Here is a 24,602-nt window from a genome sequence, read left to right on the forward strand (position 1 = left end):
ATTAATTCCTGAAGATTAACCCTCATTAATCCAAATACCCTCAATCTACGGCCCTTGTCTTCAAAAACCCGAAAACTATATATATATATATATATATATATATTCTTTCCAAAACTGTAACTAGATATAACTAAGAAAATAATACCGCTCCTGTAACCTGATTTAAGGTGTTTTTCTCTTTTGCCTAACTGCATTAACTTAAAAAATTAAACATTCATATATATATATATATATACACACACAAATAGTTATTGATTTTTTATATTATTACTATGTTCAGCTATCCAAATTTATATATTTAAAAAAAAAAAAAAAAAAACGAAGAGTTGGTATGATAATTTTTTTTTGTTTGACATGTTACTCAGGTAAAAGATTATGTAATTGGCCGAGTCAAATGGAAGGGAAGGTGATGTCAATGGAAGCTAAAGGAAAGGTGATATCAATCAAACCAAAACAAAAGGTGATATCAATGGAATCGGGACAAAAGGTGATATCAGTGGAAGCTTAACAAAAGGTTATATAAGTGGAACGGGAACAAAAGGTGATTTCCAGTTCTAATTGTTCACTGGTAGAGACTGGTTTGGTTTAAGCCTTCTATCCTTGCCATTACTTCATTCTATGGTAGAGATTGGTTTGTTATTACATGGTCCCAGGACAATTGGTCTTGGACCAATCATACCATTGTGTGTGCAAGTTATTCAAGTGTCGAATGGTGATGACACAAAAATTTCATAAGACAAACAACCATTTTGAATCAAATTATATTATGCTAGTAGTAGCAGCATCTTCTTTGAGAATTAAGGGAGAAAAAGGTTGTATCAGCCTTGTGAAAGCCCATCTCTCACACATACACATGTATATATCAGATACATTTTAATTAAAGGTCGACAATCAATTTATCTTCATATATTTATTAAATTTTGCACAAAGTTACACACATAACCCAAACACAGTTAAAAGTAGGGTACAGTACTTGATTGTAGACAATCTAAATCAAGCTAAGAGGGACCAACTATCTGCATAAAAAATGTTGGGCAACATCAGTGTTTCACTGTCCTCTAAATGTTCTTGATTCTAGAGGAGTTATGTAGCAAAATCGTTCAACCAATCCATGCGATCTTTTTCTAGTTGCGTTAGTACTGTTGTTCTATCAAATTCGATTGCTTGTGTGATGAGGTTGCTGCAGTCAAAATCGTTCAACCAATCCATGCAATCTTCTTCTGGTTGCGTTAGTACTGTTGTTCCATCAAATTCGATTGCTTGTGTGATGAGGTTGCTGCAGTCTTCAGCTTGCATTAGTACTAACGACAGTAATTTGGGCAGTCTTCAAGTGCCGGAGTTACAGTCACTTTGCACTCCTCTGCTTGCATCACCTTAACTTGGGATTCCACCTTAATTTCTTCCCGCTTTTGCCTTTTAATTCGGCAAATTACATAATCTTTGTCCTGATTAACATATCAGATCGATGGTTGAATTGTAAAAATATAAAAAATAAAATAAAATTTGGAAAGCTGAACAAAGCTAGTAATACTATAAAATCAACAAGTATATAGTGTGTGTATATGAATAAAATCTAATTACGGTTTTAGTAACATAAAAAACAAGGTGCCACAAATATATACAATATTATACAATATAAGAGACATATATACACACACTGTACTTTTGCTTCTTAAAGATTAGTGCCGGCAAGAATGTATTCAGTCATGCTCCATCCACTCTTAGCCTTCGCCGTCTTACCATCCGATTTCATCCTATATGTAAAAGTTCTCTTCTTTCCTATCAAAGAAGCTGTTCTTGATCATCTTCTTCCCGGGTACCAGTAGTACCATTGACATATTTTATAGGTTTAGCCTTGTCTTGTCCCTTCCATGTACCCATCGTCGTCGTCACACGATCGATCCTCGAACCGTTTCCGTGTTTCTTCTTCAACTTGGTTAAAGACAATTATTTACAACTTAAACACTTTTCAGATGATGATATCTTCAGATTTGGTAAAATGAATAAAGACACCCCAACGATAAAATAAAATAAAAGTACATACTTGCCTTTGACTTCTGAATTGACCCATGTGAAATATTGAATTACCTTTATAATCTCCTATTAATTGACCAAAATAGCCCTCAAGAATGAAAAAGCAAATATGATTGCATTGTGACCTGTTTTTTTCTTTTTTCTTTTTTTCTTTTTTTTTCTTTGTTTTTGTAGAAGAAAAATGTGACAAGTTGTGTAAATAATGTTTTAGTAAACACTAAGAAATAAAAAGATTAGTTTATGTGTGATATTTAATATATGGCTATTAAAAATGGTCTTTTAATATTTAATATATTACTACGGAATAATAAAAAATATATATTTAAAAATCAGATTTCTTACTTTTTGAAATGCTAAATAAGAGTTTGGTATTAGAATTTTGTTTAAGTATTAGATAATATAATTAATCCATCTATTTCAGCGAGCATATTGAACTTGGAAAGAAAAAATTTTCTTATAATGATTTTATATTATTTTAAAATTTTAATTTTACATTACTAGTTACCCCCTTAAAAAATTCTTGGCTCCACCCTTGTTTGTTTGGCTGTCACAGTGGTGGAGTTTGGTGGTGGTTTTTTTTTTTTTTTTTTTTTTTTTTTTTTTTTTTTTTTCTTTCAAAGGGTCATTTTGGTCAAATAAAAAGACTTATAAATGTTAATATTATACTTTAATGATTTAAATGGGCCAATTTAATAGTCTGGCAATTACGTACGGAATATTGTTGTTCAAGTTTGCGAATTTGGGAATAATTGGATTGCACTTTCTCTAAATTGTATCTATCTATCTTTATTATAAAACAAAGGAAATATGAGTACAAATTATCTGATATTCTCATCGGGGCGCTCCCCTTATAGTATGGTATTAATAACTTTTAATAATCGATATATCCTGTCAAAATAATTGTTTCATAATTCTAAGCATACCCGTTTGGGGGCATATCTATAATTCAATAATTAAAAACTCTAAGACTGCCGGTGAGAATACTTATGCAAATTATGTGTGTCTGCAAATCATAATGTTCTCCCATCACTAAAAATAATTTCGTAATCTTTTACTAAAATTGCTTATGTTTCTAGTGACCCTGAGGTTGACATTTATTCTCTTAAAGAGGGCTGTTGGACAAGAATTAGTGTTTCTGGTACCATACCCTGTATCCGTTTTGATTCATCTCATGCTTCTCTCAATGGGACTATCCACTGGATTTCTGAGCCCGGTGATCGTTACCCGTTCATTGTGTCTTTCAATTGTTGGGACACAGCGGAAGCAAAATAAAGAAAGAAAACAATAATTCAAACCACAATACAAGATATATACGTGATTCACCCAAAATCAGGGTTACATCCACGGATGAAAAAAGATTTATTATATATGTAGAGATATTATAATAGTAGAGAATTTCAACACCAGACCATGCACACAAACTCTTGACCGAGTTCTCTGTGTATGCCACGAGACTCCCTCTCGCCATCAGTGTTCACTCTACCAAACCCGTAACTCACCCCTACCATCATTGTACTCCTCATGAGGCTACATCTCTCTCAATTCATAACTCTCAACAATAGCCTAAGTGTCTATTTATAGAGTCACATACCCAATTCCTTTGTGGACAATGATTACAATTTCTTAGAGCCCAATTCACGTCTCTATAAGAAATTACCATAAAATTACACTCTAAAATAGAAACTAATAATAATGGGAATTTGAGACATAATTCCTAACAATCTCCACCTTGGCTCAAATTCCATTACATCAATCATCGCTTCTTATGGCAATTGAATCTGGACAACTCTCTGCAACTTTAATCTTCGCGATCTTATTGCAGAACTCGGATTATCCCCTCACTATATGTGATACCCCCGAATTTTCGAATTCGGGTTGGCCAGGCCCACGCCCGAATACTCGAGGATATCAAAACAAATTGATAATAAACGAACACAGAGTACAAAAGAATAAAGAAGAATAAATAAAATGCTGACAAGAAACTAAAATGATAATCTAATAATAAACCTCATAATATATTTTCATTAATTAATAAACTCTTCTGATACAACTGATCCTCCAAAATACAACGCGGGAATCCATATTGTGTGGACCCCTAGAAAATCCAAACTAAACAAATGACAGTAATCTAAAACAGGAAACTGAATCATAAAGGAACTCTTATGTAGCATCGGAAGAATGAAGTAGACTGATCCCCGCTCAGCACGAACAACCTCTACTCGTGACGAACACCTGAAAAATAATGGTGGGTCAGGCCCACAAACAAGTTCTACTCTACTGCAGTCCAAGCAGAGATCCGATACACGTATACATCCTAGTCAATCCAACAATAACTAGTAGTCCGTATATATATATATATATACACACTAAAGGAACCTCACTAGACTATAGGGTTGTCTCAACCTGAATAGTAGGCAACATGTAAAACGCACATATAGTGGGCATGAGTACCTAGACCTACCAGGGTACACAACTACACTATATCTAGTTACACATCCCTGGCGATATACGCGCCCTAACCATTGATCCTGAGACTCAAGCTCATATCATGGCACCATACTTATATATATAAAATCTAGTAACCATCCTATCCAGTATAAATTAATCCTCCATAAGTCATTCAACTTGTTCAACTGACCTGACTTGAATATAAGTAGGACTTAACATTTTAGTTAATCCATTCCCTTATATAATAAATTAATCATCCATAAGTCATTCAACTTGTTCAGCTGACCTGACTTAAATATAAGTAGGACTTAACATTTTAGTTAATCCATTCCCTTATATAAAATAGGTAGGACTTAACTAATAAGTTAATCCATCCCTAGAATGCCACCGTCCCATACCGGTGCATTAAACCACACAATCCAACAATTGATGTAACAATTAAGGAAATACATCAAACATTCCATAAATAACTATGATAAATATGATATCAAGTTATCACATAATAGGAATGACTTATTATTTCTTTAAACTTCCTATATCATATGTCCTACACAAACTGAATCTTATACATGATGATATTTTATTATACCGTTAAATAAGGATTCTCCATATCCAATTCATCCTACACATTTAATCTCAATTGCTAAAATATTTTAAAAGATTAAATCCATTCGTTTGTTTAAAACATTCAAATAGCAAGCATCATTATGATTGAGTCTATTTAAATTTATTAAAGTCCAAACCTAATCCCTATTTAATGTTCAGGAATCTTAGGCATGTTTCTACGTTCCATCATTCCACAGATATGAAAAATACATAATTTAAACATGTAAAAATTCACATAAGAAATCAAATCAAAATCATGCATTTTATCAATTCATAACACAAGAACAGATATGAACCAATTTTATAAAAACCTATGTTTTAATCCAATTAAACATGCATAATTATTTAATTTTATGTGTTTAATAAATCCTGGAATTTCCTAGGCATGTACAGAAACACGAATCAAAGGGAAAGAGATAGAAGAAGAACTTGCCTTAAACTTTCAGATTGAAAGTTAAACTTCTTCTTCCTTGATCTTCTCTATAAAGGGTTTTCTCCTCCTTCCTTCCTATTTCTCTTTCTCTCTCTAACTCTCTCTCTAGAATATATTACGTGATATATTTTCACTCCTTTTTCAACCTATAGTTGTGTATTTATAGGCTAAATAATAACCATATTCCTTTTCCCAATCCAAGTCAACTTAATAAATAAATATATATATATATATATATATATATACACCTTTTCCCAATCCAAGTCAACTTAATAAATAAATAAATAAATATATATATATATATATATATATATATATATATAAAAGGTAACTTAAAATATGTTACGTATATAATCTATGTATATCCTTATTAATTAAATAAAATATATACATTAGATTATTTAGAAATACTAAAGTTACCATAATATTAAAAGGTAACTTAAAACATGTTACGTATATAATCTATCTATATCCTCATTAAATAAATAAAATATATACATCAGATTATTTATTTATACTAAAGTTACCATAATATTAAAAAGGTAACTTAAAACATATTACGTATAAAATATATGTATATCCTTATTATATAAATATATAAAATATATACATCAGATTATTTATTAATACTAAAGTTACTATAATATTAACAAATTACTTTCCTTTTTATATATATGTATATACATATATATCAATATATATACATATACAACTATTTATGGGTAATTATCCATACCCATCCAACCTCATATCTAAGTAGTCCATGGGACCCAATTAGTTAGCCCATTACCACTAACCATAACCATAAAATAAAATATTTAATCATTTAATTTACAATTAATTACAATTTTTCAAATACATCATTTAAGCACACAATCTAATTAAACAAATAATACAAATAATACCTAGACAAAATACAAATAACATATAGATAAGTAGCCAATTAATCAAGTAACACTTAATTCAATTAAACACATAAACAATTAGTCAAATAATCAATTAAACAATTAAAAAAATACAATAAAAATAAATAAATAAATACCGAGACTATCCTTTTAAAATTAGGGGTATTACATTCTTCCCCCCTAACAAAAGGAATTTCGTCCTCGAAATTCGCCCTTACTTCCTTCCATTATTCTTCCATTATGCTTGGAAACTGTGAGCGAAAAACATCCTCCTATTCCCAAGTAGACGCAACCTCACTATAAGGGCTCCACTTAACTCCAATATATCAAGTGGTCAACAGGGTTCCTATATTTTAAGAAACACAATAATCATACGATGCGTAGGTTGTATCAAATAACAACGTAATCCTCCCATGTCGACAAGGGAATGATCTACATACCTCCAAGTGCCATAGAATATACGCACAAACTCCTATGAACCCAACGCTAATAATTAGGTAACGCTAATTTAGAGGCGACTACTTCAATTGCGAAACACAATCCTCTTAAAGTCAATGTAATAAGTAAAATGGACCTTTCTCCAAAAATCGTCTTTCTTCCTACATAGAAAACAGAACAAGCAAACTACTCCCAGATAGAAAATCTAGTATATGAGGTCGATTATTTACAACATCCCACTGCTTCCTTCAAATTGTGCGCAGTCCATTATAAAGGGGAGTATTTCTCTCCGACGTATTTTTAAATGAAGTCGAGGTCTGATTGTACAACCCTTACTTCCATTTCCAACCAACAAATGAGAGGTATGCATTGTGAAAGATACAAAACCTCCAAAGTTGTCATACTCACCTCCTTGTGCCAACAATATCACAGATAAAATTCCGACAAGTGAAGTAAACACTTCCAACTGTCCATGAAAATCTAGGATATACACCTCAAACATATCCTTTATGGTCTAATTTAATTTCTCGATTAATTCCTCCGTCTATAGATATAAAGTAGAGCTGCTGCTCTAAAATCTTCATAAAGCTCCTTCGAAATAGCACTTTGCATCCACTAATATGGACATTCACATGCTATAATATCACCATCACTGAACTATAGAACTACTATGAAGTTCTAAAATAAGTATCACTCAAATTTATGTCCTCAAGCGATCTTTCTCAATCCACCACTCAGATTCCATATGGAAAATTGAAATTCCAAATCAATTTCGATCATTCCCATCGACCGTCACTCCTAATTAATTCAACTTCCATATTTGTTATAGGAAGTGGCTAAAGATTCCTACGATATCCGATGATTAACTTTCCACCTTTGTAGCAGGTTTTACACTTAGGGCAATTATATATGCATCCTTATCTGTATCTGTTCACCAAAATCGACATTTGATGTCGTGATGTACCTTCTAACCATTTGATCACACCAAGAAAAATTATAAATTTTCTAACTCAGTCGCCCGACCGTCATATCATTATTTACAGAAACTACGAAATCCTCCTTGAGTACCTTAAACTCCATCTGAGTAAGGTAACACCGTCTCCAAGGTCAGCTCCAATATTCAAAGTTGACCTTCTCAACTACCGTAGTAATAACAAGTGTTATTATTACACCTGTTATAAATGCATCTAATAACTCAACAACTAACCGAAAGATTTAAATATTCTATCATTTGTTGAGAGCATCCATTTACATCATTGCTTCCACCAGATTGAACTTAATATAAAGTGTGAATCACCAATGTAATCCATCTAAACCGTCTTGTGATCCATTCTATTCGTATGAACTAAAGTCTTACCAGTTCGAAATAGACAAGAATCAAGTTGACCTAATGTATCAGTTAACCAATATCCCATCCAGAATCATGACCCTTGTGCGAAGTCAGCAATCCCTCAACTAATTCCGTGGAAAATGCTATCTCATTTCCACTTCAATATAGGGAATAGCTATAAATGATCTAATGATCTCTAATGGTCCATCTCGACTATCTAATAAAAATTACAACGGGAGACAAAATCACTATGTCCCCCCTCCTGCCTGTCCTCCAAACGTCTGCTTCATACCGTGAAGTATTATATTTCCACTAGGATAAATAAAGAACTAAGAGTTGTGAAACTCAGTCTTTGCATCCTCCATCCAATTTGTCTGTAGAAAGTATTGTTAATCCGGTACCACCTGTTTTCATCTGTACCCAACGTTTAAATTGGAGCGTCTTCAAATGCGAATTCTGGAACTAGATCTATCCACTACTGATCCGTGATAAATTTGCCGATATTGAAAATCAATCAGTAATTCCATTTATCAATAGTCAACTATAACTTTAATTCAACAAAAGTTAACAAATTACGACCTTTCCATACATACCATGCACCTCATCTTTATAAAGGTGTTTGGTCTCACCATCTTGTCTTTGACACACCCTGCTTCTTTAAAACAAGTTAATGACAATCCGACTTCTTTGTCTAACTTCAAAAGAATATGAAATCCTTTCATCCTCTATATAAGTTATCAATTTCCTAGTAACAGCTAATTGTTGCAAATTTTGACTAAAAAAATAATTCCATATTATTTATGGAAATGAAGAGACTTAGTTTCCTCCTCCATGTGCAACACCGGCAAATTCCTCCCAATGACACACCCTCTTGAATAAATTCTTGATTAAGAATTTACTGATGAACATTTATTCAGTCTCCTATCCTCACTCGGTGTCATTCCAATAAGTACTTAATCCAGTACTAAATCCTCCTTCTGACTTGGTAACAACTTCTGAAATTTTCAAGAAGATGTTCAGCAAATCCAGTACCTCTAATATATTATCATGGCGTTTTAGTGATCTTTATTTACCACTACCTCACGCATACCGAAACATTAACAATCACCAATATCATGGCGTTATAATATGATACGAATCCATACCTAACGTAAAGTATATCAAATTAATCGTTCTAGATTGTTTGACTCGTAGTGATGGTTTAATTATCCCATCCCAAAACACACCATAATGACACATGTCCAGGTCCAATAGATTGGTTAGATTTATGTGTATCTACCAAATCCTATGACCGTATGCTCACAAATTTAACGTAAATAGCGCTATGACTCCATGTTATTAAAACAATAATTGGTTGATCACACACTTATGTCCCCAACTAAACCACATACCAGATCCCGAGTAATTAACAAAAAAAATAAAATAAAACACGTATGATAAACACAATAGAACACAATATACTCCTACTTAGGACATCGTTCTTTCTAGAAAAGAAAGTCTCCTTTGAAATCAACCTTACTAGATTGTTTCAAAATTTCCTTTTATAGTTTCGTAAATAATCATTCAACCTCGAAACATATCCTTTAAAATATCGCTTAAAAGCACAAATATTTTCCTAAGCAAATACCAAGGGCTTAACCCTCATCCTCCTTATATGCGGAATGTAAACTGTCTTACTTGACTTTATAAATCAAATTAGAACGTCACAACATAATACCAATACCTTTTTGTATGTGATTTAAAAATTATGTATTTCGTTCTGATAAGAACACATCCGATCCCCAAACTCCTGAACAATACTTCTTATATACCTCTTTTAGAGATGATAAGAAAGATTTAATTATTTGTAGATTGATCAACCACAATTCTACTAATAACATTCGCTATACTACTAGCAATTTAGATCACCTCGCGCAATCATCCCTCTTCAAGATTTAGTACCCTCTCTATTGGATACACATAAATCTCCTCCATTAGGATCCTCTTCGGCTCCTACTCCTTGCTTGTCTCCTTTTTGAGATCAACTGAAGTCGTGTTGGTCCTGATATGCGGTGACCTATCACGTATACCTAAATCCTTCCTTGGCTTATACTTTTAAAGTAACGCCAAACGAACCTAAACCGTCAATCCTTAACTCTGCCTTCTGGCAACGAAATCGATAACATACTCCTCTACTCCTTTGGGTCTTTATTGCTTTCGCCTTGAACCCATCCTTTTTCTAGTGCCAACCATTCTATGACTACAGAATATAATTGACATCAGCTCCTCCTAACAAACCGTAAATAAAGTACAACAAATCCTAATATGGGCTCTAAGTTTTAAGAGACGCAACGCGGAAGTCACATAACAAAAGACACTCCTAAGGACACTTGAACCTGGAGTGCTCTGATACCAACTGTGATACCCCCGAATTTCCGAATGCGGGTTGGCCAGGCCTACGCCCGAATACTCGAGGATATCAAAACAAATTGATAATAAACGAACACAGAGTACAAAAGAATAAAGAAGAATAAATAAAATGCTGACAAGAAACTAAAATGATAATCTAATAATAAACCTCATAATATATTTCCATTAATTAATAAACTTTTCTGATACAACTGATCCTCCAAAATACAACTCGGGAATCCATACTGTGTGGACCCCGAGAAAAGCCAAACTAAACAAATGACAGTAATCTAAAACAGGAAACTGAATCATAAAGGAACTCCTATGTAGCATCGGAAGAATGAAGTAGACTGATCCCCGCTCAGCACGAACAACCTCTACTCGTGACGAACACCTGAAAAATAATGGTGGGTCAGGCCCACAAACAAGTTCTACTCTACTACAGTCCAAGCAGAGATCTGATACACGTATACATCCTAGTCAATCCAACAATAACTAGTAGTCCGTATATATATATATACACATACTAAAGGAACCTCACTAGACTATAGGGTTGTCTCAACTTGAATAGTAGGCAACATGCAAAACGCACATATAGTGGGCATAAGTACCTAGACCTACCCGGGTACACAACTACACTATATCTAGTTACACATCCCTGGCGATATACGCGCCCTAACCATTGATCCTGAGACTCGAGCTCATATCATGGCACCATACTTATATATATATAATCTAGTAACCATCATATCCAGTATAAATTAATCCTCCATAAGTCATTCAACTTGTTCAGCTGATCTGACTTGAATATAAGTAGGACTTAACATTTTAGTTAATCCATTCCCTTATATAATAAATTAATCATCTATAAGTCATTCAACTTGTTCAGCTGACCTGACTTAAATATAAGTAGGACTTAACATTTTAGTTAATCAATTCCCTTATATAAAATAGGTAGGACTTAACTAATAAGTTAATCCATCCCTAGAATGCCACCGTCCCATACCGGTGTATTAAACCACACAATCCAACAATTGATGTAACAATTAAGGAAATACATCAAACATTTCATAAATAACTATGATAAATATGATATCAAGTTATCACATAATATGAATGACTTATTATTTCTTTAAACTTCCTATATCATATGTCCTACACAAACTGAATCTTATACATGATGATATTTTATTATACCGTTAAATAAGGATTCTCCATATCCAATTCATCCTACACATTTAATCTCAATTGCTAAAATATTTTAAAAGATTAAATCTATTCGTTTGTTTAAAACATTCAAATAGCAAGCATCATTATGATTGAGTCTATTTAAATTTATTAAAATCCAAACCTAATCCCTATTTAATGTTCAGGAATCTTAGGCATGTTTCTACGTTCTATCATTCCACAGATATGAAAAATACATAATTTAAACATGTAAAAATTCACATAAGAAATCAAATCAAAATCATGCATTTTATCAATTCATAATACAAGAACAGATATGAACCAATTTTATAAAAACCTATGTTTTAATCCAATTAAACATGCATAATTATTTAATTTTATGTGTTTAATAAATCTTGAAATTTCCTAGGCATGTATAGAAACACGAATCAAAGGGAAAGAGATAGAAGAAGAACTTACCTTAAACTTTCGGATTGAAAGTTAAACTTCTTCTTCCTTGATCTTCTCTCTAAAGGGTTTTCTCCTCCTTCCTTCCTATTTCTCTTTCTCTCTTTAACTCTCTCTCTCTAGAATATATTACGTGATATATTTTCACTCCTTTTTCAACCTATAGTTGTGTATTTATAGGCTAAATAATAACCATATTCTTTTTCCCAATTCAAGTCAACTTAATAAAGAAAAAGAAAAAAAAAATATATATATATATATATATAAATATATATTAAAAATGTAACTTAAAATATGTTACGTATTGTAACGACCCACTCCACCACATGGTATGATATTGTCCGCTTTGGGCCTGAGCCCGCACGGTTTTGTTCTTGGGTTTCACCCCAAAAGGCCTCATACCAATTGGAGATGACACACTTACATATAAGCACTTCACCTTTCCTCTACCCAGGCGATGTGGGACTGTGCACCCGTAGCTCGCCAGTGTGGTAGCCTGACAGTGTCTCTCGCACCCGCCCACGGCACACCCGCCCACAAGGTCATCACAATCCTCCCCCCTTGGAGGCCCGACGTCCCCGTCGGCACACTTCCGGCTGGGTCAGGCTCTGATACCATTTGTAACGACCCACTCCACCACATGGTATGATATTGTCCGCTTTGAGCCTGAGCCCGCACGGTTTTGTTCTTGGGCTTCACCCCAAAAAGCCTCATACCAATTGGAGATGACATATAAGCACTTCACCTTTCCTCTACCCAGGCGATGTGGGACTGTGCACCCGTAGCTCGCCAGTGTGGTAGCCTGACAGTGTCTCTCGCACCCGCCCACGGCACACCCGCCCACAAGGTCATCACACGTATATAATCTATGTATATCCTTATTAATTAAATAAAATATATACATTAGATTATTTAGTAATACTAAAGTTACCATAATATTAAAAGGTAACTTAAAACATGTTACGTATATAATCTATCTATATCCTCATTAAATAAATAAAATATATACATCAGATTATTTATTTATACTAAAGTTACCATAATATTAAAAAGGTAACTTAAAACATGTTACGTATAAAATATATGTATATCCTTATTATATAAATATATAAAATATATACATCAGATTATTTATTAATACTAAAGTTACTATAATATTAATAAATTACTTTCTTTTTTATATATATGTATATACATATATATCTATATATATACATATACAACTATCCATGGGTAATTATCCATACCCATCCAACCTCCTATCCAAGTAGTCCATGGAACCCAATTAGTTAGCTCATTACCACTAATCATAACCATAAAATAAAATAAAATAAAATATTTAATCATTTAATTTACAATTAATTACAATTAATCAAATACATCATTTAAGCACACAATCTAATTAAACAAATAATACAAATAACACCTAGACAAAATACAAATAACACATAGATAAGTAGCCAATTAATCAAGTAACACTTAATTCAATTAAACACATAAACAATTAGTCAAATAATCAATTAAACAATTAAAAAAATACAATAAAAATAAATAAATAAATACCGAGACTACCCTTTTAAAATTAGGGGTATTACACTATACGTTGCTCAATCAATCAAACCCCAAGGCTCCACCTTAACTTCTCAAGCTCCATGCCATGTAATCAAGCCGATTGACTTCACCTACAACTGAAGCCCGTTGTAGTACATGTTGAGACTTCTTGTGTTTTCTGGATCTCCTTCACCTTTGGCTCTGATACCAGTTGTTGGGACACAGCGGAAGCAAAAGGCAAAAAAAAAAGAAAAAATAATTCAAACCACAACACAAGATATATACGTGGTTCACCCAAAATCAGTGTTACATCCACGGATGAAAAGAGATTTATTATATATGTAGAGAAATTACAATAGTAGAGAATTTCAACACCGGACCATGCACACAAACTCTTGACCGAGTTCTCTGTGTACGCCACGAGACTTCCTCTCGCCATCAGTGTTCACTCTACCAAACCCGTAACTCACCCCTACCATCATCGTACTCCCTCATGAGGCTGCATCTCTCTCAACTCATAACTCTTAACGATAGCCTAAGTGTCTATTTATAGAGTCACATACCCAATTCCTTTGTGGACAAGGATTACAATTTCTTAGAGCCCAATTCACGTCTCTATAAGAAATTACCATAAAATTACACTCTAAAATAGAAACTAATAATAATGGGAATTTGAGACATAATTCCTAACATCAATTTGGGTAGCAAGGTTTTCTCCTCCATGGAGCTACCAAGGTGGCTACGTTTTATGTCTCTTGGAGTTTTTCAAGACTCACTTTTTGTGTTGCATAATGATCCTCTGGAAGGCAACATCTCAATCAGGGCGATGAAACAATACGGTGTTGTGGAGTCGTGGACCAATCTGTTCAATTCTGATGATTTTGGTAGAGGAGCTTATGTGAGAGTTATTATTGGCTTGAAGGGGAATGGCGATGTTGTTCTTACAAGAAATGAGGCTACTTTCAGTTGACATAAGACTCAAAAGGTCAAGTATCTTGGAGTACATGGACATGCATTTTGTGCACAGAGAGCTTTGTCTTAATCGACAAAGTAAATGGAGGCTTTGGGGAGCAAGCATAGTATTCTCTATTGGAGGCACCAATAACCGAGTGGGAGGTCTTCTCTATTGCAGGCACCAAGAACCGAGTTGGAGTAACCAAGAAAATTAGAAGAACCAATGTACAATAGAAAAAGAGCACGCACCATATAATCACTGAGAAGTTATCACATGGTCTTGGACCAATCACCAATGGACAAATAAGCAATTGTGTCAGAAATGTATAAGCTTTTTTTTAACTTTTTGCTTACATGAATTATATTCTCTTCTTGGTGGGAATGATTGTATATGATAGAAATGGCTTGCATGGAGAAGGAAAGCCATTATATCTGTTCCATGGATTTTACATGCCATGTTGAAATCTATTATGTTCATACTCCCTCGCTTCTTTTTTTTTTTTTTTTTAATGCCATTTTCTGGCATGAATTTTTGTTGCATCTTATATACTTTGTGTGAACTTGCATTGCACTTTTTCTTTGATGATTTTCTTTGAATCAGAAAATAAAAGTCCATTTTAGCATACCGCTTGGCTTCATTCTAAAAGCAATAATCAAGATCACAAGAAGATGTGAATTATATTTTCATGTGGGGTATGCAGTAATTGTTTTCTTTATCTAGTTGCAAATTTTGTTTCCCAAATCTTGGAACTAAGCTGCAGTTATGACCTTTGTACCTTTCAGGAATGGTAGCCCAGGATAGGTCCTTTCTTTTTAATTATTTCAAAAATGTAAAAACTCTTCCAATATATAAACTTATGTTTGTATTTGCCTTTCATCTCAGATATCATCTTGTAAGGATGTGTTACATAGCTGTATATCAGAGCAGTCTAAATTTGTTATCTTTATTTATTTTCCATTGTGTTTGTCTAGGCATTCATTCTATCTAGATAGAATCAAAATATTTAATTTTAAGCCCATTATTCAAACTCGCTTGAAATTAGATTGAAAGTCCGAAAAAATGAGCTCAAGTTTAGCAATTGGGAAAAAGATCCCAACTGCTCAGACTTGAGAGGATAATATGGTATTTGGGGTTCTTCACAGATAAATCCCAATTTTTAACTCCCTCTTGATTAAAAATTGTATGCCCTTATTGGGTGTGTCACTATATCATGTCATAATTATTTTTATTCAATAAAAATTTACCGCATCAACTTATTGAAAGCATTTTATATGAGAAAATTTCTATACTTGATGGCACGTGGGTATGGTCGTCACCACAGCTGTTGTGGTGAGGGCTCACAGTCTTGTGAGATAGTCGAGTGTCCGGATGCAATCGTTGCCGTTTCTATGAGAAGGTGAGATAAGTTTAATGGGATGATACATGTTTTTCATTTGCTCCAAGATATCCTTGATCCCTATCACTTATCTTTATCGGTACCTCTAAAAAGAGATGACTAGGCATTCCGAAAATGCGGTTTGACTGGTAAAACATAAATAGTATTTTTATCATTGGAGATACCAAATTTGCATTATTTGTTATCATTCTATACTCTTCTCCATCTTGTATATAATTCTTAGTTTGGGACTTCTGAAGCTTAAAAAAGACCAAACACTAAATTCAAACCCTACTCACACGCAAATTCAAATGTGACAGCAGAAGTAATAAAACAATTGATGCTTGTAAATTCTTTACAAAGAATGGAGGAAATTTGATTTTGGAACTGGTTGAGCAGCGTACATTGGCATAGATTATATATCTCGGTTAGATTGTTACCCAAAAAATGTGCTTAGTGGGGCAAGCTAGCAAAAAAATATGTATTTTGACAAAATGATTTGGTTAAAAATGTAAAAATATATATTTTTATTGTTGTGAAATTAGAGCCTGCTTAATTTGTAATTTAAAAATATAAAAAGAATTGTTAAAGGTTATCTTCTTTCATAAATAAAAGTACAATGATACAATAAATTCTTTAAAATACAATACAAATATATATATATATATATATATATATATATATATATAGAGGATACAATAAAATTTTAAAAATGCCATACAAATATATTTATATTCTTTTATACAGTGGGCATTCAAACTTGTGTCTATTCAAAAGAATAAAAAATTCATTGACTAAATTGAGGAATGGGTTAGAATTTCAAAATTTCAGTTTTATCACACAGAGGCACCCGCACAGAAGGTCTACTACGTGGTATTGATAAAAACAAAAAAAAAAATCTAATTTTTTATTTTTTATTTTTTTCCATCCATATCCCAATCTCCTCTTAATAATAGGTGAAATAAAAAACAGCCATTTGCGCCAAAGCACAGGAAGAAATGGACGCTTCTTCTTCTTCTTCTTCTTCAAAGCAACAGCACCAGCAGAAATCACGCAGTTTACTCCTACTCTCTTCCCCATTTATTCACACCCCATTCCCTCCCCAATTATTCACGCAGTCCTCTCACTCTAAACCCAACCTCCAATCCAATGTAAACATTGTTCGTCATCTCCATAGCTCTATCGTATCCACTGCTGAGAATTGCCTCACATTCTTAGACACATTCGCTTCCCCAAACCCACTTCTCGACAAAATCTTCCATTTCTTCTCCTCCCATTTCCACAATTTCTCCCAGGTATCTCTCTCTTTCGGTTTGTGTATGTGTATGTGTATGTGTATGTGTTTATTTATCTATATATATATATATATATATATATATTTTATGTCTATATATGATGGTTTTAAGTATAGGAAACAAGGTATTGTAATAGTTTGGTCATTAACAAAAATGAATAATGTATTTGCATTTCCGAAGTTGTGTGTATTTTGTTTATTATCTGTTAAATATTAATTGGTTATTAAGAACTAGGAGTTGAATCCTGCTATTTTATTGTGGGTAGCTTGTCAGTTCTATATGATGAATAATGAAGATGAGCGTTAGTTCATTTAGTATCCACCCAGTTGGGTGAGATTCAGTAGGCCTAGGTTTGAAATGCCCTTATGTAGAGTGGATTCATGAACAATTGTAAAATATAATTATAATGACCTAATAAAAATGTAATTTTTCTTATTTCCTTAAGGGAAAAAAAAAAAAGTGGAAATGTTCACATATGTACTAGACTTCAAACTAGAAATGCCACCAATTGAACAAGGACCATAGGTACAATTTAAGTTTGGAAGGAATGACAAGGTCAAGATGAAGACCAGAAGGCTGTCGGATCGAGTAGAAAAGATGTGATTCTTTTTATCCCCTGATGAGAAAGTATGTGATGAAGTGTGATTTATGAGAATGGAAAGCCCCTAATAAAGCTGTATGACAAAATTCCATGTGTAACCCAACTCCAAGTTTTTGGAATATAAGGTTTTGTTGAGTTTTTGAGTTGATAAATTGGAAAATATTTAAAGGTAATATCAATTTGACTTGCCATCCAATTTGAGGGTGATATCTGTGGAACCCCAGTATTAGGAAATTTGTAGTAGTTCCAGAACCTCGCATTAACTGCCTTTCGCACGGCTTTTATCAGTGTGCTCTTGGATTCGGATTAGATTCCACAAACAATGACTATAAAGTGGTTAGAATTGTTTACCTCTATGATAGCATTGTTGAGATTGACATTTATTCGCTTAAGGAGGGATGGTGGAGAAACCTTAGTGTTTCTGGTCCTGTACTCCCTCTCTGTTGTGATTCATCTCAAGTTTCTCTCAATGGGACTATCCATTGGCTTTCCGGAGGTGGTAATTTTCCTGGCCCGTTCATTGTGACATTCACTTTGGGTACTCAGGTATTCTCTTTGATGGAGCTACCAAGGAGTCTAGTTTATAAAAAGGCACCACGTAGGTTGTCTATTGCAGTGTTTCAAGACTCAGTTTTTGTGTTCAAGAATGATTATTATGGCAAAGTATCAATCTGGATGATGAAACAGGATGGTGCTGTGGAGTCGTGGACCAATCTGTTTGGTCTTGATTTTGATAGAGAAGGTTCTGTGAAAGTTATTGGCTGGAAGAGGAATGGTGAAGTTCTTTTGACTAAAGATGAGGAGATGGTTTCAGTTGACATTAAGACTCAAGAGTTCAAGAATGTTGGGATGCGTGGATATGATGAGGCATTTTGTGTCAATGTTTACACAGAGAGCTTAGTGCTAATTGACAAAGTACATGGAGGCTTCGGTGAGCAAGCACGCTCTTCTCTGTTGCAGGCACCAAGAGCAGAGTTGGAGGAACCAAGAAAATTATAAGAACCAAGAAACAATAGAAAGAGCAGGCAAGATATATATATATATATATATATGTACCCCACTTTTTTTTAATCCTATTAGTAGTCCTTCCTGCATGACATGTATATGAATGTCAAATGCTAGTTTAATGACATATCTGTGTGGTCATGGTCAATATAAAGTTTGTGGTCATGTATCTCTACTAGTAAAGAGTAGTAGGTTTTAGGTGTCTTACTAGGTGGAGTATTAGCTAAAGTTTCAATGTTGATTTTGTTGTTACCTCAGTTGCTTTCACTACTTGGACAGGGATGCAATTAACACTTTAGAGTGATGATGTACTTAGCTCCACTAATGGTTCATTTGTGACTGATTTTCATTTCGTATGAGACTTGACCTGGATTATATTCTCTTCTTACCTGGAATGATTTTTATATGATAGAATTGGTAGCATGGAGGGAGAAAGCCAGTTTGTTTGTTCAATAGCTTCTACATGCCTTGTTGAAAATGTATTTTGTTCATACTCCCTTTTATTTTATTTTCTTTTAATGCCATTTTCTGCCATGAATTTGTTGTTGTGTGCGCTAAATCATTGCAGATAACATTTAACTCTTATATTCTTTGTGTGGACTTGCATTGCACTTTAACTTTGATGCGTTTATCAGAATCAGAAAATAAAAGTCTATTTTACTATAATGTTTGGCCTCATTCTAAAATCAATAATCAAGATCACAACAAGGTGTGATTTATATTTTCATATGGGGTATGTAGTAACTCAGGCCAGAACACCTCCTTATTGTTTGATTCTTGGCTTTCACGTGGCGCTATTGTTCTTTCAGAGGGTCATAGAGTTTTCAACTTAGGTATTCCTAAAGATGCTCAAGTTGGCTGACATTATATCTGATAGAGGGTGGGAATGGCCTGAATTGCATGCGAGATAATATTTGGGATATTGGTTCTTTGGTTGCTCAAACTCTCTGTACCTTCTAGGATAGGGAATAATGATGTTGTTTGGTCCAGCTCCAATAAGCCCTTCTCAGTTAAGGATGCTTATGAAGATGTCAGACTCAACCATAACTTGTGGGGCTGTTTGATTTAAGGGAGGTGTTCCAAAGCACTGTTTCATCCTCTGGCTTGCTGCTAAGGATACACTAAGCACTATGAACAAGCTCCTTCAATGATGTATGTCTCAATCAGACCGATATATCCTTTGCTGAAGGAATGTTGAAAGTGTTCATAATCTATTCTTTATAAGTCAGTATGCCTTGATCTAAGAGTCTGTTGCTATTGCTGTTCGAGATTCTCGAATGGAGCAATCACAAGTGTCAGTCTAAGAGGAATTGGTACCATCAAGTTTGCAAAATCTCCACATGATTTGGAGAGAAACAAACTCTGGAAGATACTTTAATTCTTATTTGGATGAATTCTCTGCGTCTCTTCAAATTACCACTCTATTAGACTTAAAATGTTGTCCTTTCCTGCAACTAGATTCAACAGGCATACTGTTGGATACATCCCTTTCTGGAATGTTTGATTCTTTCTGTTGGTTTGCTGTTGTGCTGTGCTGTGGTTAGTTATTGTTTGTACTATTGGGGGTTGCCCATTTCAATTCTGTGCTGTGTTTTCTTGAATAAAATAGATAACTTATAAATAATAATAATAATAATAATAATAATAATAATAATAATACTATTACAAAATAAAAAATCTAAGTTGGAACAGCTTGAAGTTAAATCAGCCTATTTCCCTTGAGGTTTTGAATTATGTAGCAAATTGCCCCCTGCCGTTAAGTACTTGACGGATTATGCTGATGTCAGCATGAGAAAATTGTTTGAAGGTCAATTTTGCCCTTCTAATGTTTAAAATGACATTTTTAACCTCACTTACCAATATACAGTTACCAATCCATCCGTGACCTATTAACACCAATGTACCAAAATGACCTTCCTCTCACATTAACAAACCCAGAAACATCACACCCAATTCACCACCACCACTGCAAAAGAACACGACACCCTTCTTGGCCTTGGCCTTCAAAATAAAGCAAAGAGGTTACTACATAGCCTTCATCAACACTCCTCTCAACATTAAGAAACTCCAATTTTCTCTCCCTCCAAACACGACTTGTAGAAACGTTTTTGAAAACACTGGAATAATAAAAGAGCTAAAGGAGAAAAGCCCTAAATTAATTCCTGAAGATTAACCCTCATTAATCCAAATACACTCGATCTACTGCCCTTGTCTTCAAAAACCCTAAAACTATGTATATATATACATATTCTTTCCAAAACTGTAACTAGATATAACTAAGAAAACAATACCACTCCTGTAACCTGATTTAAGGTGTTTTTCTCTTTTGCCTAACTGCATTAACTTAAAAAATTAAAGATTCATATATATATACAACACAAATAGTTGTTGATTTTTATATTATTACTATGTTCTGCTATCCAAATTTATATATTTTTCTTCTATCAAGCAACTTGAAAAAAAAAAAAAAAAAAAAAAAGACTTGGTATGATAATTTTTTTTTGTTTGATATGTTCAATGGAAGTTAAAGGAAAGGTGATATCAATGGAAGCTAAAGGAAAGGTGATATCAATGGAATCAGGACAAAAGGTGATATCAGTGGAAGCTGAACGAAAGGTTATATCAGTGGAACGGGAACAAAAGGTGATTTCCAGTTCTTGATGGTGTCCTCTTCATTTTACCGAGGACTGAGGTCAGTTGCAGCAGGTTTTTTTGCTTCCTCTACTTTGGGGTTTCTTTTGGGATTTCTGGTGGGTAGCTTTGTATTATGCCTTTGGCTTTGCTTGTCCATTTTGGAATAAACAACTTAACTTCAATAAAAGTCATATATTGCCTCCATATAACTTTGGTGGAACAATTTGATTGCTTTTTTAATCTGTTTACCTAGCGAATGAAAAAAGAAGAAGGTGGCGGGCAGGCATTTTAAATTTGATTAATAGTCAAAATTAACATTAATAGTTTAAATTTGGTGATTACCTTTTCAAAGGTTATGGTAAGGGTTTCAGCTTTTCCTCCCTTCTAATTGTTCACTGGTAGAGACTGGTTTGGTTTAAGCCTTCTATCCCTTGCCATTATTTCATTCTATCAGCCTTGTGAAACCCCATCTCTCACACATACACATGAATATATTCGATAAAATTTAATTAAAGGTTGACAATCAATTTATCTTCATGTACTTATAAAATTTTGCACAAAGTTACACACATAACCCAAACACAGTTAAAAGCAGGGTACACTAGTTGATTGTAGACAATCTAAATCAAGCTGAGAGGGACCAACTATCTGCATAAAAAATGTTGGGCAACATTAGTATTTCACTGTCTCCTAAATGTTCTTGATTCTGGAAGAGTTGTGTAGCAAAATCGTTCAACCAATTGCAATCTTCTTCTGGTTGCGTTGATACTGTTTTTCCATCAAATTCAATTGCTTGTGTGCTGAGGTTGCTGCAGTCTTCAGCTTGCATTAGTACTGTTTTTCCATCAAATTCAATTGCTTGTGTGATGAGGTTGCTGCAATCTTCAGCTTCCATCAGTGCTGTTTTTCCATCAAATTCAATTGATTGTGTGATGAGGTTGCTGCAGTCAAAATCGTTCAACCAATCCATGCAATCTTCTTCTTCTTCTGGTTGCGTTAGTACTGTTGTTCCATCAAATTCGATTGCTTCTGTGATGAGGTTGCTGCAGTCTTGTAATATGGGTTCCATTGCATGTGTGATGGTATTGCAGTCTTCAAGTGCCGGAGTTACTGTCACTTTGCACTCCTCCGCTTGCATCACCTTAACTTGGGATTCCAACTTAATTTCTTCCTGCTTTTGCCTTTTAATTCGACAAATTACATAGTCTTTGACCTGAGTAACATATCAAATCACTATTTAGAGACTGTTGAATTCTAAAAAGATAAAAAAAAAATATAAGAGACATATATATATATATATACACACACACACTGTACTTACTTTTGCTCTTTGGAGATTAGTGCCCTCAAGATTATATTCAGTCATGCTCCATCCACTCTTGGCCTTCGCCGCCTTAGCATCCGATTTCATTCTATAGGTAAAAGTTCTCTTCCTTCCTATCAAGCCAGTTTCTTGATCATCTCCCTCACCGGTACCAGTAGTACCATCGACATCTTTTATTATAGGTTTAGCCTTGTCTTGCCCCTTCCATGTACCCATCGTCGCCGTCACACGATCAATCCTCGACCCGTTTCCGTGCTTCTTCTTCAACTTGGTGAAAAAATAAAGAACATTCTCTTCCGAACCCTCAAAAAGCTCTGAGGGCTCCTTGCCATAAACGTCACAGTCCTTCACAACACCCTCCCATGGTAGGGCTTCTTCCTTCGCCTTGCACACAAGATACTGAATCAACTCACTGTCGGTTGGAAGAAACTTATAACCAATCAAAATTTCTTCCATATCTTTTTCTCTCCTTTTGACAGGCTTCGTAATGCTTCTGGGCATCAACGCGATGAACTAAGTTTCCACGGCAGAACGGAGATCAAACTTCTGAGAAATTAGACTGATCGTACCTGCGGGCCAGAGAGAGCCGCCGCTTGACTGAATTCTTGGAACCTTCGTTCTTTACAAAACCTAAAATCCTATAGATAATGAGGGCCCTTTTATAGGCAACTTACTTACCATAAAGGTACGCCTCGCCGCCTCCAATTTAAAAATTAAAGACAAAAAAAAAAAATATTAATAAAGGTTCGCCGCCTTAAAGACAAAAAAACAAAAAATAAAAAAATCTAATAAATTGACAGCTTTGCGCTCTCACCCCTCCAAGCCTAATATAATAACTTATGTTTTGCTCTAACCTTTTTTTTTTTTTTTTTCTTTTTTTCTTTTTTTCTTTAGTTGAGAAATAAAAAATAACAAAAACGAAAGACCATTTATCCCTGCAACTTTTTGGTCTGTGATACTATCATAAATTAAGATTTTTCTATTGGATCAGATCTCTCATCTCTTCTTATGTTAATTTAAACAAGGCCAAGTAAAATAGGTAAAAAATTTACTGACGACATTTTTTTTTTTTTTTTTAATTTAAGGAGATCGATGTAGGAGTGTAAAATTTTCACTACAATTAATAATGAAAGAAAGTGGATCGCTAGGTTGAATTTTGGAGCATCAATATCATCACCTTTTTCATAAAATATTATGGTACAAAAAATTAGAAACAAATAATCATCAATCAATTAACGTTAATTGGGTTGTGGATTTAAATGAAGACTTTTTATAATACCAATTTGATTATTGTTGTAATTTGGTTGGATTTGAGCCAACTCATTCACCCGGGGTTAAAAAAAATTAATAATAAGTGACATTTTGTCATGCAATTCCTAACGTATGAAAGAAAAATATATATTGTTGTTTTTCATCAAAGATTTTATAACAAAATTTGAATAATTTTTGTAGCAACTTAAAAATTTAGTTACATCATTGTATGACCAAAACTTAAGTGGAATTTATCCTTAGAATATTCATCAAGCCTACCAGCTGTATAGCCCCTACGCTGTGGGTTAAAGATAGTTATCTACAACTTAAACATTTTTCAAATGATGACATCTTCCAGATTTGGTAAAATAAATAAAGACATCCCAACATAAAA

At 33.8% G+C, this 24,602-nt stretch overlaps 2 protein-coding genes across 2 annotated transcripts; one reads left to right on the plus strand and one right to left on the minus strand.

Moving 5' to 3' along the window:
* The first annotated feature begins 17,046 nt into the window (after positions 1-17,046).
* Positions 17,047-21,464, plus strand: LOC132285447 (uncharacterized). Its single transcript, XM_059787642.1, has 2 exons — positions 17,047-17,393; positions 18,682-21,464. The coding sequence occupies exons 1-2, from the start codon at positions 17,097-17,099 to the stop codon at positions 18,991-18,993; spliced, it is 609 nt and encodes a 202-aa protein (XP_059643625.1). The 5' UTR covers positions 17,047-17,096; the 3' UTR covers positions 18,994-21,464.
* A 593-nt stretch (positions 21,465-22,057) lies between these two features.
* LOC132281738 (NAC domain-containing protein 2-like) lies at positions 22,058-23,458 on the minus strand. Its single transcript, XM_059783413.1, has 2 exons — positions 22,955-23,458; positions 22,058-22,846 (listed from the first exon to the last, which is right to left on the minus strand). The coding sequence occupies exons 1-2, from the start codon at positions 23,456-23,458 to the stop codon at positions 22,259-22,261; spliced, it is 1,092 nt and encodes a 363-aa protein (XP_059639396.1). The 3' UTR covers positions 22,058-22,258.
* Positions 23,459-24,602: the final 1,144 nt, after the last annotated feature.

This window comes from Cornus florida, unplaced genomic scaffold (genome assembly GCF_030987335.1).
Source record: "Cornus florida cultivar Cherokee Brave unplaced genomic scaffold, ASM3098733v1 CherokeeBrave_3.0.0_Hap2_Chr11, whole genome shotgun sequence".
Lineage (NCBI taxonomy): Eukaryota > Viridiplantae > Streptophyta > Magnoliopsida > Cornales > Cornaceae > Cornus > Cornus florida.